This window comes from Harpegnathos saltator, unplaced genomic scaffold, assembly GCF_003227715.2.
Source record: "Harpegnathos saltator strain DR-91 unplaced genomic scaffold, Hsal_v8.6 scaffold213, whole genome shotgun sequence".
NCBI lineage: Eukaryota > Metazoa > Arthropoda > Insecta > Hymenoptera > Formicidae > Harpegnathos > Harpegnathos saltator.
Window position 1 is genome coordinate 429,894 of NW_020229999.1, and position 16,847 is coordinate 446,740.

Sequence of the window (16,847 nt, forward strand, 5' to 3'; positions counted from 1 at the left end):
ATATTTTTAACAAAAGTAAATTTTTGATATAGAAATACTAAAAAATTAAATTTGTTTAGTCGCCAATACTTCTTTAATTGAACACATTTTAGTAATAAACAATAGTAACATTATGCATTTAATATACTTGAAAAGTAGAGGCTTTAAGCTTTAAAATACTTTGTGAACCGTCTCGCTGTCATTATTTTTATCGAAATTATAGTCCGTTGAATTTTGCCAATTTTTCGTAGTAAATAGAACTTTGACTTGCCATTGAGTAGGACTACTTCAAGAATAAGGCTCTATGGTTTACTTTATTGTTGAGTCGTACTACTACTTCGATGTGTACGGTAGCGACTCGTAGCGGAGACTCAAGAACTAATCGATGAAAATAACGGGTCTAATAATCACTTCGTATCCGATGTATTCGAGTCTCGCTTAGTTTCTATATTGAAAATTTAGTTTTGTTAAAAATACAAAAAACTTTAAATTTTCTATTCATTTTCTGACAAACTATGTGTATTAATTTGTTGATCTTTTATGAGTATTAAAATGAAAAAGATATTTTTTACTTTATTGATAAATAACCACGAAAAAAAGTTCAAACTGCAATTCACGTATATGCTAATTAAAGGAGAAATTTTGCACTTTTAAATAAATTTTCGTAGCATATATTTTTCTTACTAGTCTTACAGGAAGTTAAACTGAAAAGAACAAACTTATGCGATGCGGGATATGTTTTAAATCAATAATTCTCTATCAGTCGTATATAGTTTTACGGGATTACTTTAATTAGTTGTACTGACATTAATTACATGTATATAAGGGTAATATTCTTTTCTGATACTTATCTAGACATATATTTATAGCAATTGCATTAAATAATACATTTTATAAATGGAATCGATTGCTGTCAATGAGGCTAAAATAATACTGAGTATAATTTAAAGGTTATGCAAAATGAAAATTGTAATGAATACTACCATTCACTAAGAGTCGTATGAACGCGACAAAAACGATCGAGATAATAGAAGATATGGACAGTTTGGATGATAAACTGTTTAACAATGCTTTTAAGAGATCCTTAGAGGATGGCAGGAAAAGAATTACATTTGCAGGTTCAATTTATAATGTATTGATTAATATATGCTTTCAAGTATATGAGAAGATATAAATATATCTAATGGCATATTTGTTCCTTTCATAGATGAGGATGATCCTTTAACTGATTTATTAGCAGATAAAGATGATTTTCCATCAGGCCAAAAAAATACAGTAGCAGCAAAAGACAAACGGAATATTATAGATAATTTATTTGATGTTAAAGTTTCTAATGAATCATTATTAAATTCAAAACCAGGTGAGGAGAGAATAGCTTGATGTTTATGGTACATTTAACAGATCTGCACAAATAAATTAAACAAAGATTATTCCATTGCGAAGAATATATCCAGTATCTTACAAAGGAGATAGATAGTTGTAAAGAATATATCTAGTATTACTGATATCTTACAAAGTTAATTCTGAGAAAAATTTTTGTAAAAGTATGCAGGAAAGGAAATCAATTGTCAAAGATTTTACAGGGAGTGATAAGTTAAAAGCAGCAGGTGATAAGTCGAAAAAGTTATCACTCATACAAGATCTATTTGGTGATACGATACATACATCTCCTTCAAAGGAATCAGTTGCCAGTAAAAAGTTGCCACAGCCAGAACAAGAAGTATCAGTCACTGATGTTCCTAAGTCACAGTCCCAATTTTCAACATATGCGCCGACGGCTTTCGGAACGAGGGAACCTCGCAGAGGCAAGAGAAGTTCGGAGATAATTAATGATCCTCTAGGATTATTATCTCTGAGCACAGCATCGAGCCAGACTCAGCAATCTGTTAGTTGTAGCAATCTGTTGAACTGTAAATTGACCACACTCTTCAGTGATTTATGATTTATGCTATTTAATTTTCTCTCTAATTTTAAAGACAATAGAAAGGAATACAGTGTCCGCGGATTCAGTTAGACGAAAATCAGAGACTAAGGAATATTTACCGGAATGGTTGGAAATTAAGAAATCGTCGGAAGATAAGAGCGTTGATTATACTCAGGATAGAGTAACACCCATTGAAGAATTATATAGCAGACATACAAAATCTAGCTCTGATAAAATTGCTCAAGGGGTAAATGATATTATTGATGTATAATAAAGAGATGGTTTTATTTTAAGTTATATTTAATATACACACATATTTAAGTTGTATACCATGGAATTTGGAAGTTACGTCTTTTATCTTTTCTTTTATTTTCATTTAATAAAAAATCTAGAATTACAAATGCACAATTAATCATAGGGTTGCAATTTTAAAGTTATAAATGCTCAATTGCTCATAAAATAGGATATATAATAATACAAAAGAAATAATGCGCAGGTGATGAAAGTACAAGAGAAAGAATCGAAACTGTCCGAATCATTGCCACGGGAAAAAGGACAATTAATAAAATCATCGAACAATCAAGAAGAAATCAATGAACAAGAGAAACAAAAAGTTTCAATTGAAGAAGATCAGAGAATTCTCAGGGTGGGCTACTTTTTATTAAGAAAAAATCATGCACAAGTAATTTTTATGGTAAAATATTGAATGTTTATATTTAATTTTATGATTCAGACCAATACAGCGATTATTTCAACGAGTTCTAATGTGAGCAAAAATCCGATAGACGATAATTTAAATCGCAAAGAATCAGGCTATAAGAATATAATTCAGAAATTAGAATTGGAAAAATCCCACTTGTCGGTAACAATACACAGTTTAAATGAAAAATATGAAAATGAAATAATGATCCTAGATGAATCATATAAGTAAGTAGTTATAGAATTGAATGTTAGAGTATGAGCAATTGTTTTAAAAACTATTTACATTGTTTTTCCGTAGACGACAAATTGGATTTCTGCAAGAGAGAACTGATACATTGGAAAAGAGAATGCAACAGGAACTGGAATATTTAGAAACAGATTATGAAGCAAAGATCGAAAAATTAAAAAACGAGAAAATACAAATTGAAACTTTCTACAAGGAAGAATTACAAAATTTGAAAGTATGCAATTTTTTAATATTCTTCGTTAATAACAGATCGTAGATGATTATTCTGTGAGGTCAATTACTATACTAACTATAATTAAATTAAATTATATATGATATAATTTAATTTAATCATATATGATATTATATTAAATATATAGAACATTCAAACCACTCATTAGACAACTATGTTTCTCGAAATTATTAACTGCTACTAATTAGTCAATTAATGTCGATTTCAATTATAATTAGCTATTTTGTTTTAGAAGGAACATGCGCAATTTATAGAAGAAATTTACGAGCGACACTCTCAAAATATAAGACTGCTGCAAAAAGAACATTTTGATACGATAGAAAATATATTAAAAATGAGAGAAGTTGAGAAATTAGCTATGACGACAATAGCGACCCACAAGACTGATCTGCAGAATTTGTTGCAAAAAGCTGATTTTATTATAGAGAATATAAGAAACGTGCAAGAAAAGACTGACCAAAGAGATGACCAAAGCATAAAATTAAGGGAACACCACTTAAAGAACCAAGAAGAAGATGTACAAAGTATGTTAATGTGTAATTTTTGAACGAGTAATTTAATATGACTTGTAAATTTTACTCACTTTGTGTAATGTTACTGCAGTACGAAATGTAGAAATGAAGAAGCAACATGAGCTATTGGAGCAGGAACGTGAAAGGATGATGAAGGTAGTGGACAGATTGGACTCACATGTTGTGCAGCTGGTACTCGAATTAGAGAAGAAAAGCATTATGCTTAACGAAGCACTGGAAACATTAAAAAAGAGAGAACAGTTTCTGTCGCATGAAAAAGAAGTATTCGAGGAAAAAGTACAATGGGAACGTAATCATTTACAGGTAACTCAATTCGGCATATAACTTGGAATTTTAACATTTATAATGAATGATATATTCTTGATGATATTTTTTAAATGTTTTTATATGAATATATTTTATATCGATCAGGTGTTAAAAGAATCTTGGTTTAATGAACAAGAAAAAGAATTGAGAACTTTGACAAAAGAGAAAGAGGTGATTGCAGCTAAGAAGAGACAGTATGAAGTTCTAAGGACAATTAAAGCTAACTCTGATGGTATTTCGAAGATAGAGGTAAATTAAAAAGGTAAATTTCCGATACATAGTACATAATGCTACTATATAAGATAAATTGTGTATCAGTTAGCTGCTGCTATAAAAGCAGCTCAAGATACTACTATGCTCGCTAATCAAGAACGATTGAAGTGGCATGAAAAGATCAAAGATCTCGAGACACAGCAGCAGAATTTGCAAGAGAAGGAATATCGTCTCTTAGCACGCGCGCAAGACCTCGAAAATTTTACACAGGTAATAATGATAAGTCCTACAATTGTATCTCGGGAAGGAGTGTTTATTAATGATTAAATCGTCATTCAGGTAGCATTCACAAAGAACGAAGAAGCTGTCAAGGCGTTGAAGGAAGCTCGTCAAATCGAAAACGAGCACAAGACCAAATTCGATACGCATTTTAGTGTGTTAGCACATCGGCAAGATACAACTGCACAAAAAATCCATCTAGCGAGGTGAGTACATAACGCAATACATAAACTTTTGTGAAATAAGCTAATATATTTATATTTATGAATTTTTTTAGCGAGAGATTGGCTCTAAAAACTGCAAAAGCAGAAAAATTAGAGAGAAATACAAACATAAATATGCCATATAATTATGGATATGCAAATGCAGATAAGCAAGCATTGTCTAGTCAACAAAGTGCTCTTCAACTCACTACTCATTTTAGAGTAAGGCAGCAATCATGAAATCACTTAAAAGTATTTATTAAAAAGTATTCATACGTAGTTGTATGTATATAATAATATATAATGATTTCAGGAAGTTGTAGATCCTCAGTTAGTAATGTTGAAGTTAAATCTAGAAGATAAACTAGATAATGTTCAATATATGACTGCCATGAAATTTTAATAACGTGTAATACATATTGAGTGAAAAAGGTAATAATGTGTATATTTGCTACAATAAACATTGATCTATATATTATTTTATAGCTAACTCATTATCCATTGATTTATTTGACTCATCATTTGTGGTCAAGTCCATGGCCTCCTCTGTAAATATCATTATATAATACATAAATATAACACTTTCTATAACAATCAGAAGGGAAGTTTTTTATTACTTTTTGCTTCACAATATGTGTAACATGTGTATACACACATGTTATAAAATTCACAAAACTCTGTTAAAAGTATAAAATATTACCACTATTATTACTGCTATTATTATTTGGAATCTGAAGTAGAGATAAGTCTTTCTTCAATATTTCCAGCTGCATAATATGATGCCTTGTTTGATATAGTTTATTTCCTACATCTTCTGTACATGTTGTCTAACAAGAAATTGAAAGATATATTCATAATCACATTGACATAATCCAAGTGCATATGAACAATCTGATTTCCAGTATTTACCAACAATTCAATCATCTCTGAATAATTCATATTTTTTTTAATATTATCCAAAGTTTCACAAGTGGATTCTATACTATTCAGAAATTTAATGACTTCAGCAAACATTGTTTTCACATCTCTGTGAAAAAAATTGATCAAATCAAAATTATGCATTTGTTAAAGAAAAATGAGAAAAAAATTCTTATATACTGTATATCTTTATGTGGTACGGGCAAGCCTGTTTTGACCATGGAATGTACAATTTTATGTATAGTACGTCTATGAGATGCAAGTACATTCAGTTGCTTTAAAATATTATTTTTCGACTCTTTCGTTTGCCCTATAAACAATTTGACAATATCAATAATCATGTTAATATTTAATTATGACAAAATAGATATCTAAAGCAATATCCTGAGCAATTTTGATAGTATATAATAGTATAATTAGAAAATAGCAATATAACAGAATAATATTTACTTTTCAGGTCTCGTAATTCTTTTGTTATTTTCCTATACTCGTCACTTTTCTTGTCAAGTTCTTCTAATTTCTGTTGATTACTGAGTCTCTTCTGCTGTGCAATCTCTATGAAATGTTCCAAGTTCTCCATGTTGGTGGAATAGTGCAGAAGAAAGAAAGGTAAAAATTCCGTTCAACAAGCCTAATCTATCTATTAATAACATATTTTCCTTAACAAGTATTTAAAACCCTTTGCACTATATTTGAATAACTTTTCAAAGTAAAACGATTGCATACTATATGAAAAACAGCATATGAAACCTAAATTTTATTCCGATCCCTAGTTCTTATCAGAGAGGAACCAGAGAGGAAGCTGAAAGCGGCCAACACGGCGTTTTCGGCGACACCGATTTTTCGCACTGGAAATGGGCGCCATCTGCATCCATTTTGAGAGGAGAACTACGATGCTACATCCACTTTTAGGTCTTGGTGGTAAAATCTGCATGTGGTGGAAGTCCGTGTTACATCCACTATCAGGCGGTTTATGTCCGTGCTGCAACCATATCTACTATCTCTATGCCAGACTATGCCCGAAGGTCTAAAAAAAGCGGGGGGGGGGGAGCAGGAAAAATAAAAGTACATATTAAATATTAAATCCTCTATATACATGTTGCCGTATCAAAGTCTCCTGTATAATAAACGATTTGATACGTCTGGAGACGCATAATGTATCGTTGCCCGCGTCCCGTTCCCTTCGTCCTGCTTCTCTCAGCATCCTGTCCGTTCCGGACATTCGCTCGTGGCCGGACTGACAGTGGCCCGTGGCCGTCGGTGAACATTCGATTCGCTCGGAGAAGCACGTGTTAATTAACGTGACGAGACTCCGATTATAAATATCCCGCGAGTCGACGAAATATCTGAACTTTTAAAAAAGGCATCAAAGAAAATCAGGTTGATGTTGTCATGGGTGAAGTCTCACCCTGGTATATATTTTTTTATTTTCGAAATAAAACAAGCCAAACGAATGCAATTAAATGTTATTTATCATCATTGAATATTAAATGAAAAGTAGAAGAGTTATTGTCCGCAGCGGGATAATTTAACATTTAATAAGAACGAGACAAAATTCACATGGGATGAAATTCCACTCTTTAACTCTACTATGACCTTTAATTATTCTCTGAAAACGGCGTCACAACAACTTTGACGCACTGTACAATTAGTTGCTAACACATTTTCTAATCGTACACATTCCTCTTTAATTAACATAAAGCTAACAAATGTCCGATGCTTCGACAGAGTAATTTTCTTTATTTTCAGTAATAAATAAATAAAGCAAAATCAATATCGCGTACACTTGAAAGGCCTCCTCGCATTCCCCTCGTTGTCCCGGAACCTTCGAGAAAAGAAAAGATGCCCAAGGGCAAGTCTCTTTTGCTTCAACCGAGGCCCGCAATGTTTACATCGCGCCGATTGTGTTGATCGGCTCGCGAGCGACGACACTTTTTGCCCTTCGTTTGACGAATTTTCCGGGAATAAGAAGTCGGAATTTCGCGCTCGTCATTCACAATCCGTCATCATCCGACTAATAATCATAGACACTTTATGAATCTGCAATTACTCTCGTATATATAATAATAATAAATTCTAATTATAATATTATGCAATTATAATAAAATGTACTTGTAAATTCTCTTTATACATATACGGTATAATGTTTTATTTAAGTTTATATATTATATAATAAATATAATAAATAATATAATAAATAAACAATATAATAAGTAAATTATAAACTTTCATTATAGAATATATTGTAATAAAAAAGCTGTCATATATGTATTAAACAAATTTTAGTTCGATATAATTTTTGGTGCAGCCGCGCCAAAATTTTTTGTATGTAATATTTTTTATTGCATTGTTATAATAATAATTTGTTACAATAACAAGTAAAATAACCATATAACTCAGTGTTCTAATAAATAATGATAAAGTTTACTTGTAAAAATTTATGTTATGGATATTTTTTATAGCTAGGTTTTCTTGAATATTTTGAATAACATAACCTTTAAAAAGATATTTTTTTTTAAATATTGGACACTATTAACAAACGTGTTAAATTTTTATAACACGATATAATTTTTATTTTTAAAAGTTTATGTACATATATTATAAAGACTTATGTTATGTACATAATATATATTTTAAAAAAGAAAATAATTTGAATTTGAGATTTCTAAAAATATTAAGTTAAGTATACAATAATCATATATATATGTTAGATTTCTCAGTTGGCGCTACTGTTCTGATATATCACTTCTTTTGTACAGTAGAAAAGTGTTGCAGAGTTTTATTATAGTTATAAGTTTTACTTGTAAAAACTTATGTACACATATATACAATAAATAAAATCATTTGAGTTTGATGCTTCTAAAAACAACACAATACGTGTTGCGCTTATACTTGGCGCCTTTTTTTTACCTTTTTGTTTAAAAAGGTAAGTTTTATATAATATTAAATATACATACGTTTCACGTATAACGTGATTGACTTGGAGTACTCTGTGCCCACGCGTGTTATTCATAGCGACGCATTCATACTTTCCTTGATCTGTTACATCGGATTCGATAATCTGCAAGGCATCTGAAACATAAAATGTGATATTCTCGAACAGCGTTCCTCTCAGGATTTTCTTGTCCAAAGAAAGATCAATGATGCGATCGCAGATCTCGTGTATCTCATGTCAATAGAGATAGTTTGAATTCGGCGTAATATGATTCTTGGAACAGACGTAAACAAGTATTGTGAAGTATGAAGCGAGTTTCTCACAGGCATGCTTTGAAAACACGAGTTGTTTTCATTTTCAGCTAACGGACGACGCAGACATCAACACTGATCGGTAAGGTCAACGACTGGTGGGGGGTAACTGTGCCTTCCCGATTGTTTGTTTTCGTACGCTTATATATGACTCCGTGATTGCGGAAAGGACATTGCGCCTCGAGCCGACGAACGACGCGCATACCGCGACGCAGAGTACGAGTGTCGGTAGTCGTATCGCGGTTAATACGCGTTTCTTTGAAATCTTACTTGCGCGAGTGTTAGAGCTAGAGTCAGTGTCGTCGTCAGTGCTACGATGGAGTATCCGGGGGTGCTGCGACGGAGTAAGCAGAAGGAGGACGTCGGATCGAGAAGTCAGCATGGAGAGAGGTCTTGGAGCGCGCCGAGAGACGTGGACAGCGATACATCATGTATGGTATTCGAGGTATCTCGACTCATTATTATTACGCAGGATTTTTCTGATTTTAACGGACCTTACTCGAAGTAAGGACATACCCGAGTCGAAATTAGATCAACATTCATAGTTTATCATCTGAAAAAAATGATAAAATAGCTTGAGATTTGATTATTTGTTAACCTAACTTCACGTAACATGAGTTCTACTTTTCTTTTCTCATAAAATATGAATGTCTATTTAAGCAAGGTTGCTAAGGCAAGCTAAGGTTTATGAATACAAATTTTTAATTATGTTCTCAATAAAAAGTTGCACATAATTTAGAAAACTATGAATAATGATCTTACAATCTGATATAAATTTTACAAGTGTTGATTTTTATTCGTCTAATAATGCTCAGATTGCTGTTTTCGTTTAGAATCTGCTAGAATGTCCGTTTCTCATTCTTGTTTATTTTTCTTATTGTACCGAATCTGAATTAAAATCTCTATTAGTGAAACAGCATTATTAGACATAACCGTTGTCTTTGCCTTTGCAGCTTCAGCTCTTTTAAGAGCTACAATTCTCATCATTCTTATTAGAAAAAAGAGAAGAAAAAAAGAAAAAAGAACTTTAAGAATGATGAGAATAAAAAGTGTTTTTCATCTCCCATTTCCTCTAATTCTTATATGATTATTTAATCCTTATATATTTATCTCACACGCAGTTTTAACAAAGGCAGTTCTATTTACGTTTTTATCTTTGTTCTTTTTCTTGCGCTGTTAAGCGAATATATAATCAACCTCAATAAAAATTGCTCATTTATTAATTAAGAATATAAGGATTAAGTACATATACATTATCGATATAAACGAGTATTAAATAACTGCGGAATACGTCGCTGTTGAAGACTCATCATGGGCGAGACTGCGAGAGTAGCCAGATGTATAACGTTCAGGTAGGACAAAGCATGTTCACTATTGCGCATCTAGATATTTTGCATTGATTTTTCAAATTGGATGCAATTTGCAAGATTAATGTAGAATTAATATTTCGACTCGGGAAAGACTTTTTTTTACCAAATCCTAACTTCTAGAAGTAAGTAGCTGAAAAATGAGAACGAATTGTCATTGCACTTGGACAATCTTCTGACACTGATTTATGATATTGATCGATATTCGATTTTCGGTACTGATTTACTCATTCATTTCTCTACAAGAAAAAAAAATGGATACGACTCGTTCATTTATCCGCGTTAATTTGATGAATAAATTAAATATTGATCGGTTTTCAATTTTCGGTACTGATTTATTCTCTCATTTCTTTATAAGACAAAAAATTGATATGAATCATTCGTTTATTCGAGTTAATTTGTTGAGTAAATTAGAGGGATAAATACCTTAAAAATGAGAACAAATTGTCATTATATTTGGACAATTTTCTGACACTGATTTACGGCATTGATCGATATTCGATTTTCGGTACTGATTTACTCTTTCATTTCTCTATAAGAAAAGAAAAGTATACGAATCGTTCATTTATCCGCGTTAACTTGATGAATAAATTAAATGTTGATCGGTCTTCAATTTTCGGTACTGACTGATTCTCTAATTTCTTTATAAGAGAATAAAAATTGATACGAATCGTTCTTTTATCCGACTTAATTTATTGAGTAAATTAGTGGGGTAAGTACCTGCAAGATGAAAACAACTTGTCATTGCACTTGGACAATTTTCTTGACATTGATTTATGGTATTGATCAGTCTTCGGTTTTCGGTACTAATCTACTTTCTCATTTTATTATAAGACAATTTATTATAAGACAAAAAAATTGATACGAATCGTTCTTTTATCGGAGTTAATTTGATAAATAAATTAAATATTGATCGGTCTTCAATTTTCGGTACTGACTGATTCTCTAATTTCTTTATAAGAGAATAAATATTGATACGAATCTTTCTTTTATCCGACTTAATTTGTTGAATAAATTAGTGGGGTAAGTATCTGCAAGATGAAAACAACTTGTCATTGCACTTAGACAATTTTCTAACGCTCATTTATAGTATTAATCAATATCCGGTTTTCGATACTGATTTAGTCTTTGATTTCTCTATAAAAGAAAAAAGATTGATACAAATTGTTCATTTATCCGCGTTAATTTGATGAAAGAATTAGATATTGAACGGTCTTCGACTTTCAGTACTGATTTATTTTCTCATTGTTTTATAAGACAAAAAAAATTGATACGAATCGTACGTTTATCCGAATTAATTTGTTGAGTAAATTAGAGGTATAAATACCTTAAAAATGAGAACAAATTGTCATTGCACGTGGACAATTTTTTGACACTGATTTATGGTATTAATCGATATTCGATTTTTAGTAGCAATTTACTCTTTCATTTCTCAATAAGAAAAAAAAAATCATACGAATCGTTCATTTATCCGCGTTAATTTGATGAATAAATTAAATATTGATCGGTCTTCAATTTTCGGTACTGACTGATTCTTTAATTTCTTTATAACAGAATAAAAATTGAATACTAATCGTTCTTTTATCCGACTTAATTTGTTGAGTAAATTAGTGGGGTAAGTACCTGCAAGATGAAAACAACTTGTCATTGCACTTGGACAATTTTCTTGACATTGATTTATGGTATTGATCAGTCTTCGGTTTTCGGTACTGATTTATTTTCTCATTTTTTTATAAGACAAAAAAATCGATACGAATCGTTCGTTTATCTGTGTTAATTTGTTAAGTAAAATTAGAGGGGTAAGTACCTGAAAAATAAGAAGAAATTGTCATTGCACGTGGGCAATTTTTTTACGCAGATTTATGGTATTAATCGATATTCGATTTTCGGTACTGATTTATTCTTTCATTTCTCTATAAGAAAAAAAATTAATACGAATCATTCATTTATCCGCGTTAATTTGAAGAAAAAATTAGGTATTGATCGGTCTTCGGTTTTCGGTACTGATTTATTCTGTCATTTCTTTCTAAGAAAAGAAAAATTGATACGGATCGTTCGTTTAACCGAGTTAATTTGTTGAGTAAATTAGAGGGGTATGTACCTGAAAAATGAGAACAAATTGTCATTGCACTTGGACAATTTTCTGACACTAATTTATGGTATTAATCGATATTCGGTTTTCGGTACTGATTTATTTTCTCATCTTTTTCAAAAGACAAAAAAATCGATACGAATCGTTCGTTTATCCAAGTTAATTTGTTGAATAAGATTAAAGGGGTAAGTACCTGAAGAATGAGAATAAATTGTCATTGCACTTGGACAATTTTCTGACACTGATTTATGATATTAATCGATATTCGATTTTCGGTATTGATTTACTCTTTCATTTTTCTATAAGAAAAAAAAATTCATACGAATCGTTCATTTATCCGCGTTATTTTGATGAACAAATTAAATATTGATCGGTCTTCAATTTTCGGTACTGATTTATTCTCTCATTTCTTTATAAGACAAGAAAAATTGATACGAATCATCCGTTTATTCGAGTTAATTTGTTGAGTAAATTAGAGGGATAAATACCTGAAAAATGAGAACAAATTGTCATTGCACTTGGATAATTTTCTGACACTGATTTACGGCATTGATCGATATTCGATTTTCGGTACTGATTTACTCTTTCATTTCTCTATAAGAAAAGAAAAGTATACGAATCGTTCATTTATCCGCGTTAATTTGATGAATAAATTAAATGTTGATCGGTCTTCAATTTTCGGTACTGACTAATTCTCTAATTTCTTTATAAGAGAATAAAAATTTATACGGATCTTTCTTTTATCCGACTTAATTTGTTGAGTAAATTAGTGGGGTAAGTACCTGCAAGATGAAAACAACTTGTCATTGCACTTAGACAATTTTCTAACGCTCATTTATAGTATTAATCAATATCCGGTTTTCGATACTGATTTAATCTTTGATTTCTCTATAAAAGAAAAAAGATTGATACAAATTGTTCATTTATCCGCGTTTATTTGATGAATAAATTCGATATTGATCGGTATTCGATTTTCGGTACTGATTTCTTCTTTCATTTTTCTATAAGAAAAGAAAAAATTCAGACGAATTATTCATTTATCCGCGTTAATTTGATGGAAAAATTAGATATTGAACGGTCTTCGATTTTCGGTACTAATTTATTTTCTCATTTTTTTATAAGACAAGAAAAATTGATACGAATCGTTCGTTTATCTGAGTTAATTTGTTGAATAAGATTAGAGGGATATATACCTGAAAAATAAGAACACATTGCACGTGTGCAATTTTTTGACACTGATTTATGGTATTAATCGATATTCGATTTTCGGTACTGATTTACTCTTTCATTGTACTATAAGAAAAGAAAGAATTGATAAGAATCGTTCATTTATCCGCGTTAATTTGATGAATAAATTTAATATTCGTGCACGATGGGGGGAGAGGGAGAGAGATGAGGATAAGTAGTAGAAAGGCTGCTAGAAGAGGGGCGAAGAGGGGCGGAGAGGGGGGATGAGAGAGGTGGTGGAGTGGAGGGAGCGAGAGGGAGGACAAGGAGGATTAAAAGGATGAGAGAGAGAGAGCGAGGGAGAAAATGTGAAGGAATGGAATGAATGGAGGAAAGCAAAAATCGGCGGTGGGAAATAAGAATTATAGGAGTAACAGCGGCATAGAAATATAGATATATACATATGTATAAGAATAGATGATAAGCGAACAATTAATTATAAGAAATAAGCGAGCGAGTAGATGCAAGATATTTGTAAAGTAGATTTAAAGAGGGGCGGGGGATGGGAGTGTGTGTGCGTGTGTGTGTGAGGGGATAGGTGCGAGCGTAATACGAAGTAAGGAGGACAGATTATATTGGAATTTGTAACCCCGCCAGGGGAATCAATAAAGTATACATACAATTAAATATTGATCGGTCTTCAATTTTTGATACTAATTTATTCTTTCATTTATTTATAAGAGAAGAAAAATTGATACGAATCATTCGTTTATTCAAGTTAATTTGTTGAGTAAATTAGACGTAAATACCTAAAAAATAAGAACAAATTGTAATTGCACGTGGACAATTTTCTGACGTTCATTTACGGTATTAATCGATATTTGATTTTCGGTACTGATTTCTCCTTTCATTTTTCTATAAGAAGAGAAAAATTGATACGAATCGTTCGTTTATCCGAGTTAATTTGATAAATAAGTTAGATATTGATCGGTCTTCGATTTCGGTACTGATTTATTCTTCCATTTCTCTATAAGAAGAGAAAAATTGATACGAATCGTTCGTTTATCTGAGTTAATTGTTGAATAAGATTAGAGGGGTATGTACCTGAAAAATAAGAACAAATTGTCATTGCACGTGTGCAATTTTTTGACATTGATTTATGGTATTAATCGATATTCGATTTTTGGTACTGATTTACTCTTTCATTTCTCTATAAGAAAACAGAAAATTAATACGAGTTGTCCATTAATCCGCGTTAATTTGATGAATAAATTAGGTATTAATCGGCCTTCGATTTTCGGTACTGATTTATTCTCTCATTTCTTTATAAGAGAAGAAAAATTGGTACGAATCGTTCGTTTAACCGAGTTAATTTGTTGTGTAAATTACAGCAGTAACTACCTGAAAAATGAGAACAAATTGTCATTGGACAATTTTCTGACACTGATTTATGGTATTAATCGGTATTCAATTTTCGATACTGATCTACTCTTTCATTGCTCTATAAGAAAAGGAAAAATTGATACGAATCGTTCATTTATCCGCGTTAATTTTTTTTATTATATATAAGTAGTCCATGGGACGATTAAATATTCGAATTATGTTGCCGTATCAAAGTCTCCTGTATAGTAAACGGTTTGACACGTCTGGAGACGCATGATGTATCGTTGCCTGCATCCCATTTCCTTCGTCCTGCTTCCCTGTATAAAATGACGAATTGAAACGTATTAAAGAGTATTGACATTTTGAATATGTCTGAATTCTGAATCTTTTTGATCCGGAGAAAGGGATTGAAAAGTATTAGTTCCTGTTAAATTTTACTGCGCTAAATGCGAGACGGTCTCTTTCACTCGGGTGCCTCACCAGGGAAATTTCTCTGGTACGCTAAATCCCGTAAGGCCATCAGTCTTTGTAGTATATCTCATCGGTGCATAAGGTTAATATTACCTGTACATACATATTTTGAAACATTTTCTTTGGATATTATATCAAACGGATTTTGCGTGTCACGTAATATCCTTCGGACTACACGCACATTATTATTTTGATCATTTTGATTTCTTTGGTATTCAATGAATTATCCAAAACGCGCAACTGCCATGTTGAACGACTCAATTGTCGTGTGAAATGTTTCGATTTTCACAAATTCATATAAAATTTTTCATTTTTCACTGATTCACAGAAGTCTTTCATTTTTTATTAGTTCACGCTAAGGAAAAGATTCATGATCGCTGCCACGAGCAGCTGCAACTCTTTTCGAATCATCTATGTCGGCGCACTTTTACTCCTCAGATTTCTGTCATTAATAACTCGATAATTATTGCGAATCTCGCAAAATGGCATGGGACTTTTATGTTTGTCTCAACCCAATCTACCCTCACACTTCGGGTTGGCAGCTAATTACCGGACACTTCGTATGATCTTCATGATATTAATCATACACAATGTCAATTCTTTTTTTTGCATATGTTACCATGTTAATTCATGTTATAAACGCGTAACAATGTGCGAGACCGTGCTTGTCAAGTACGCTATTATGGTTGTAGCACGGACATAAACCGCCTAAAAATGGATGTAGCACGGACTGCCACCACATACAGGTTTTACCGCCGAAACCTGAAAGTGGATGTAGCATCGTAGTTCCACTCTCAAAATGGATATAGATGGCGCCCTTTCCCAGTGCGGAAAGTCGGTGTCGTCGAAAACACCGTGTTGGCCGCTCTCACGTTCCTCTCTGCTAACTACAACCAGCTTTTAGAGATCAGCCTTTAGAGACAATAAATTTAAATATTCCTCTCATTCAATATCTCAAAAATAACTATAGCGTGTCAAATTCGAAGCTGAATTGTATATCTAACTCGACGCATACTCTATGGCTTGTCCAAGACGTAAAGCCCCTTGCACAATGCCAGGTAACAGGCAATAAGAATAAAAATAGACCAATCACAATAGATTATTCTTGTAATAGCCGAAAACGCCATGTTGGCCGCTCTGAAGTTTTTCTGCGTATATTATAAATTTTTAGTGCTGGCAGTGAATATCGAAACGCAGCTAATGACTGATAGCCCTGGATAAATTTTCGTATAGGCCAAGGAGGCAAGCCCGTCACCGAATTCCCATCACTGCTAAAGAATCGTGGACACTGGCGTCGTTGGTTCATGTGCACGGTTGTACAGAGAGAGCACTTCACACTTAGCTCGGCTGAAGAGGTCCATGACCCTTGTTCTTCTTCTTTCTGATATCTGATATATGACTATCCGATATCCGATAGAAGAACTTTGGTCTGTTCTTTTTAGCTGCACTACTGAACTGGTGCAATAAGTTAAAGTGAGAAAAAATATAGTTGTCTCATTCTAACTTATTGCACTAGTTCCGCAGTGCAGCTGAAAAGAACAGACCACTCATCTTCTAGATACTCTCGTTGGTAACATTTGCGTTC

The 16,847-nt window shown here is 32.2% G+C and overlaps 2 protein-coding genes across 5 annotated transcripts; one reads left to right on the forward strand and one right to left on the reverse strand.

The window, feature by feature from the left end:
- The first annotated feature begins 654 nt into the window (after positions 1 to 654).
- twy (fas-binding factor 1 twitchy) lies at positions 655 to 5,096 on the forward strand. 3 transcript variants are annotated; one of them, XM_011143748.3, is made up of 15 exons: positions 655 to 806; positions 930 to 1,097; positions 1,187 to 1,339; positions 1,563 to 1,864; positions 1,956 to 2,150; positions 2,400 to 2,549; positions 2,637 to 2,830; positions 2,904 to 3,066; positions 3,317 to 3,608; positions 3,688 to 3,920; positions 4,029 to 4,172; positions 4,242 to 4,406; positions 4,476 to 4,621; positions 4,693 to 4,840; positions 4,932 to 5,096. In XM_011143748.3, the coding sequence occupies exons 2-15, from the start codon at positions 980 to 982 to the stop codon at positions 5,019 to 5,021; spliced, it is 2,493 nt and encodes an 830-aa protein (XP_011142050.2). In that variant the 5' UTR covers positions 655 to 806; positions 930 to 979; the 3' UTR covers positions 5,022 to 5,096. The 3 variants fall into 3 exon arrangements, with proteins under 3 accessions (XP_011142050.2, XP_011142058.2, XP_025154103.1); XM_011143756.2 differs by having other exon boundaries at positions 656 to 806; positions 1,525 to 1,864; XM_025298318.1 differs by lacking the exon at positions 655 to 806 and having other exon boundaries at positions 908 to 1,097.
- Positions 5,004 to 6,360, reverse strand: LOC105184746 (uncharacterized). 2 transcript variants are annotated; one of them, XM_025298319.1, is made up of 6 exons: positions 6,263 to 6,360; positions 5,987 to 6,176; positions 5,717 to 5,846; positions 5,528 to 5,645; positions 5,319 to 5,445; positions 5,004 to 5,164 (listed from the first exon to the last, which is right to left on the reverse strand). In XM_025298319.1, exons 2-6 carry the CDS (start codon positions 6,114 to 6,116, stop codon positions 5,094 to 5,096), a joined length of 576 nt encoding a protein of 191 aa, XP_025154104.1. In that variant the 5' UTR covers positions 6,117 to 6,176; positions 6,263 to 6,360; the 3' UTR covers positions 5,004 to 5,093. The 2 variants fall into 2 exon arrangements, with proteins under 2 accessions (XP_025154104.1, XP_011142037.2); XM_011143735.3 differs by lacking the exon at positions 6,263 to 6,360 and having other exon boundaries at positions 5,987 to 6,255.
- Between the last annotated feature and the right edge of the window lie 10,487 nt (positions 6,361 to 16,847).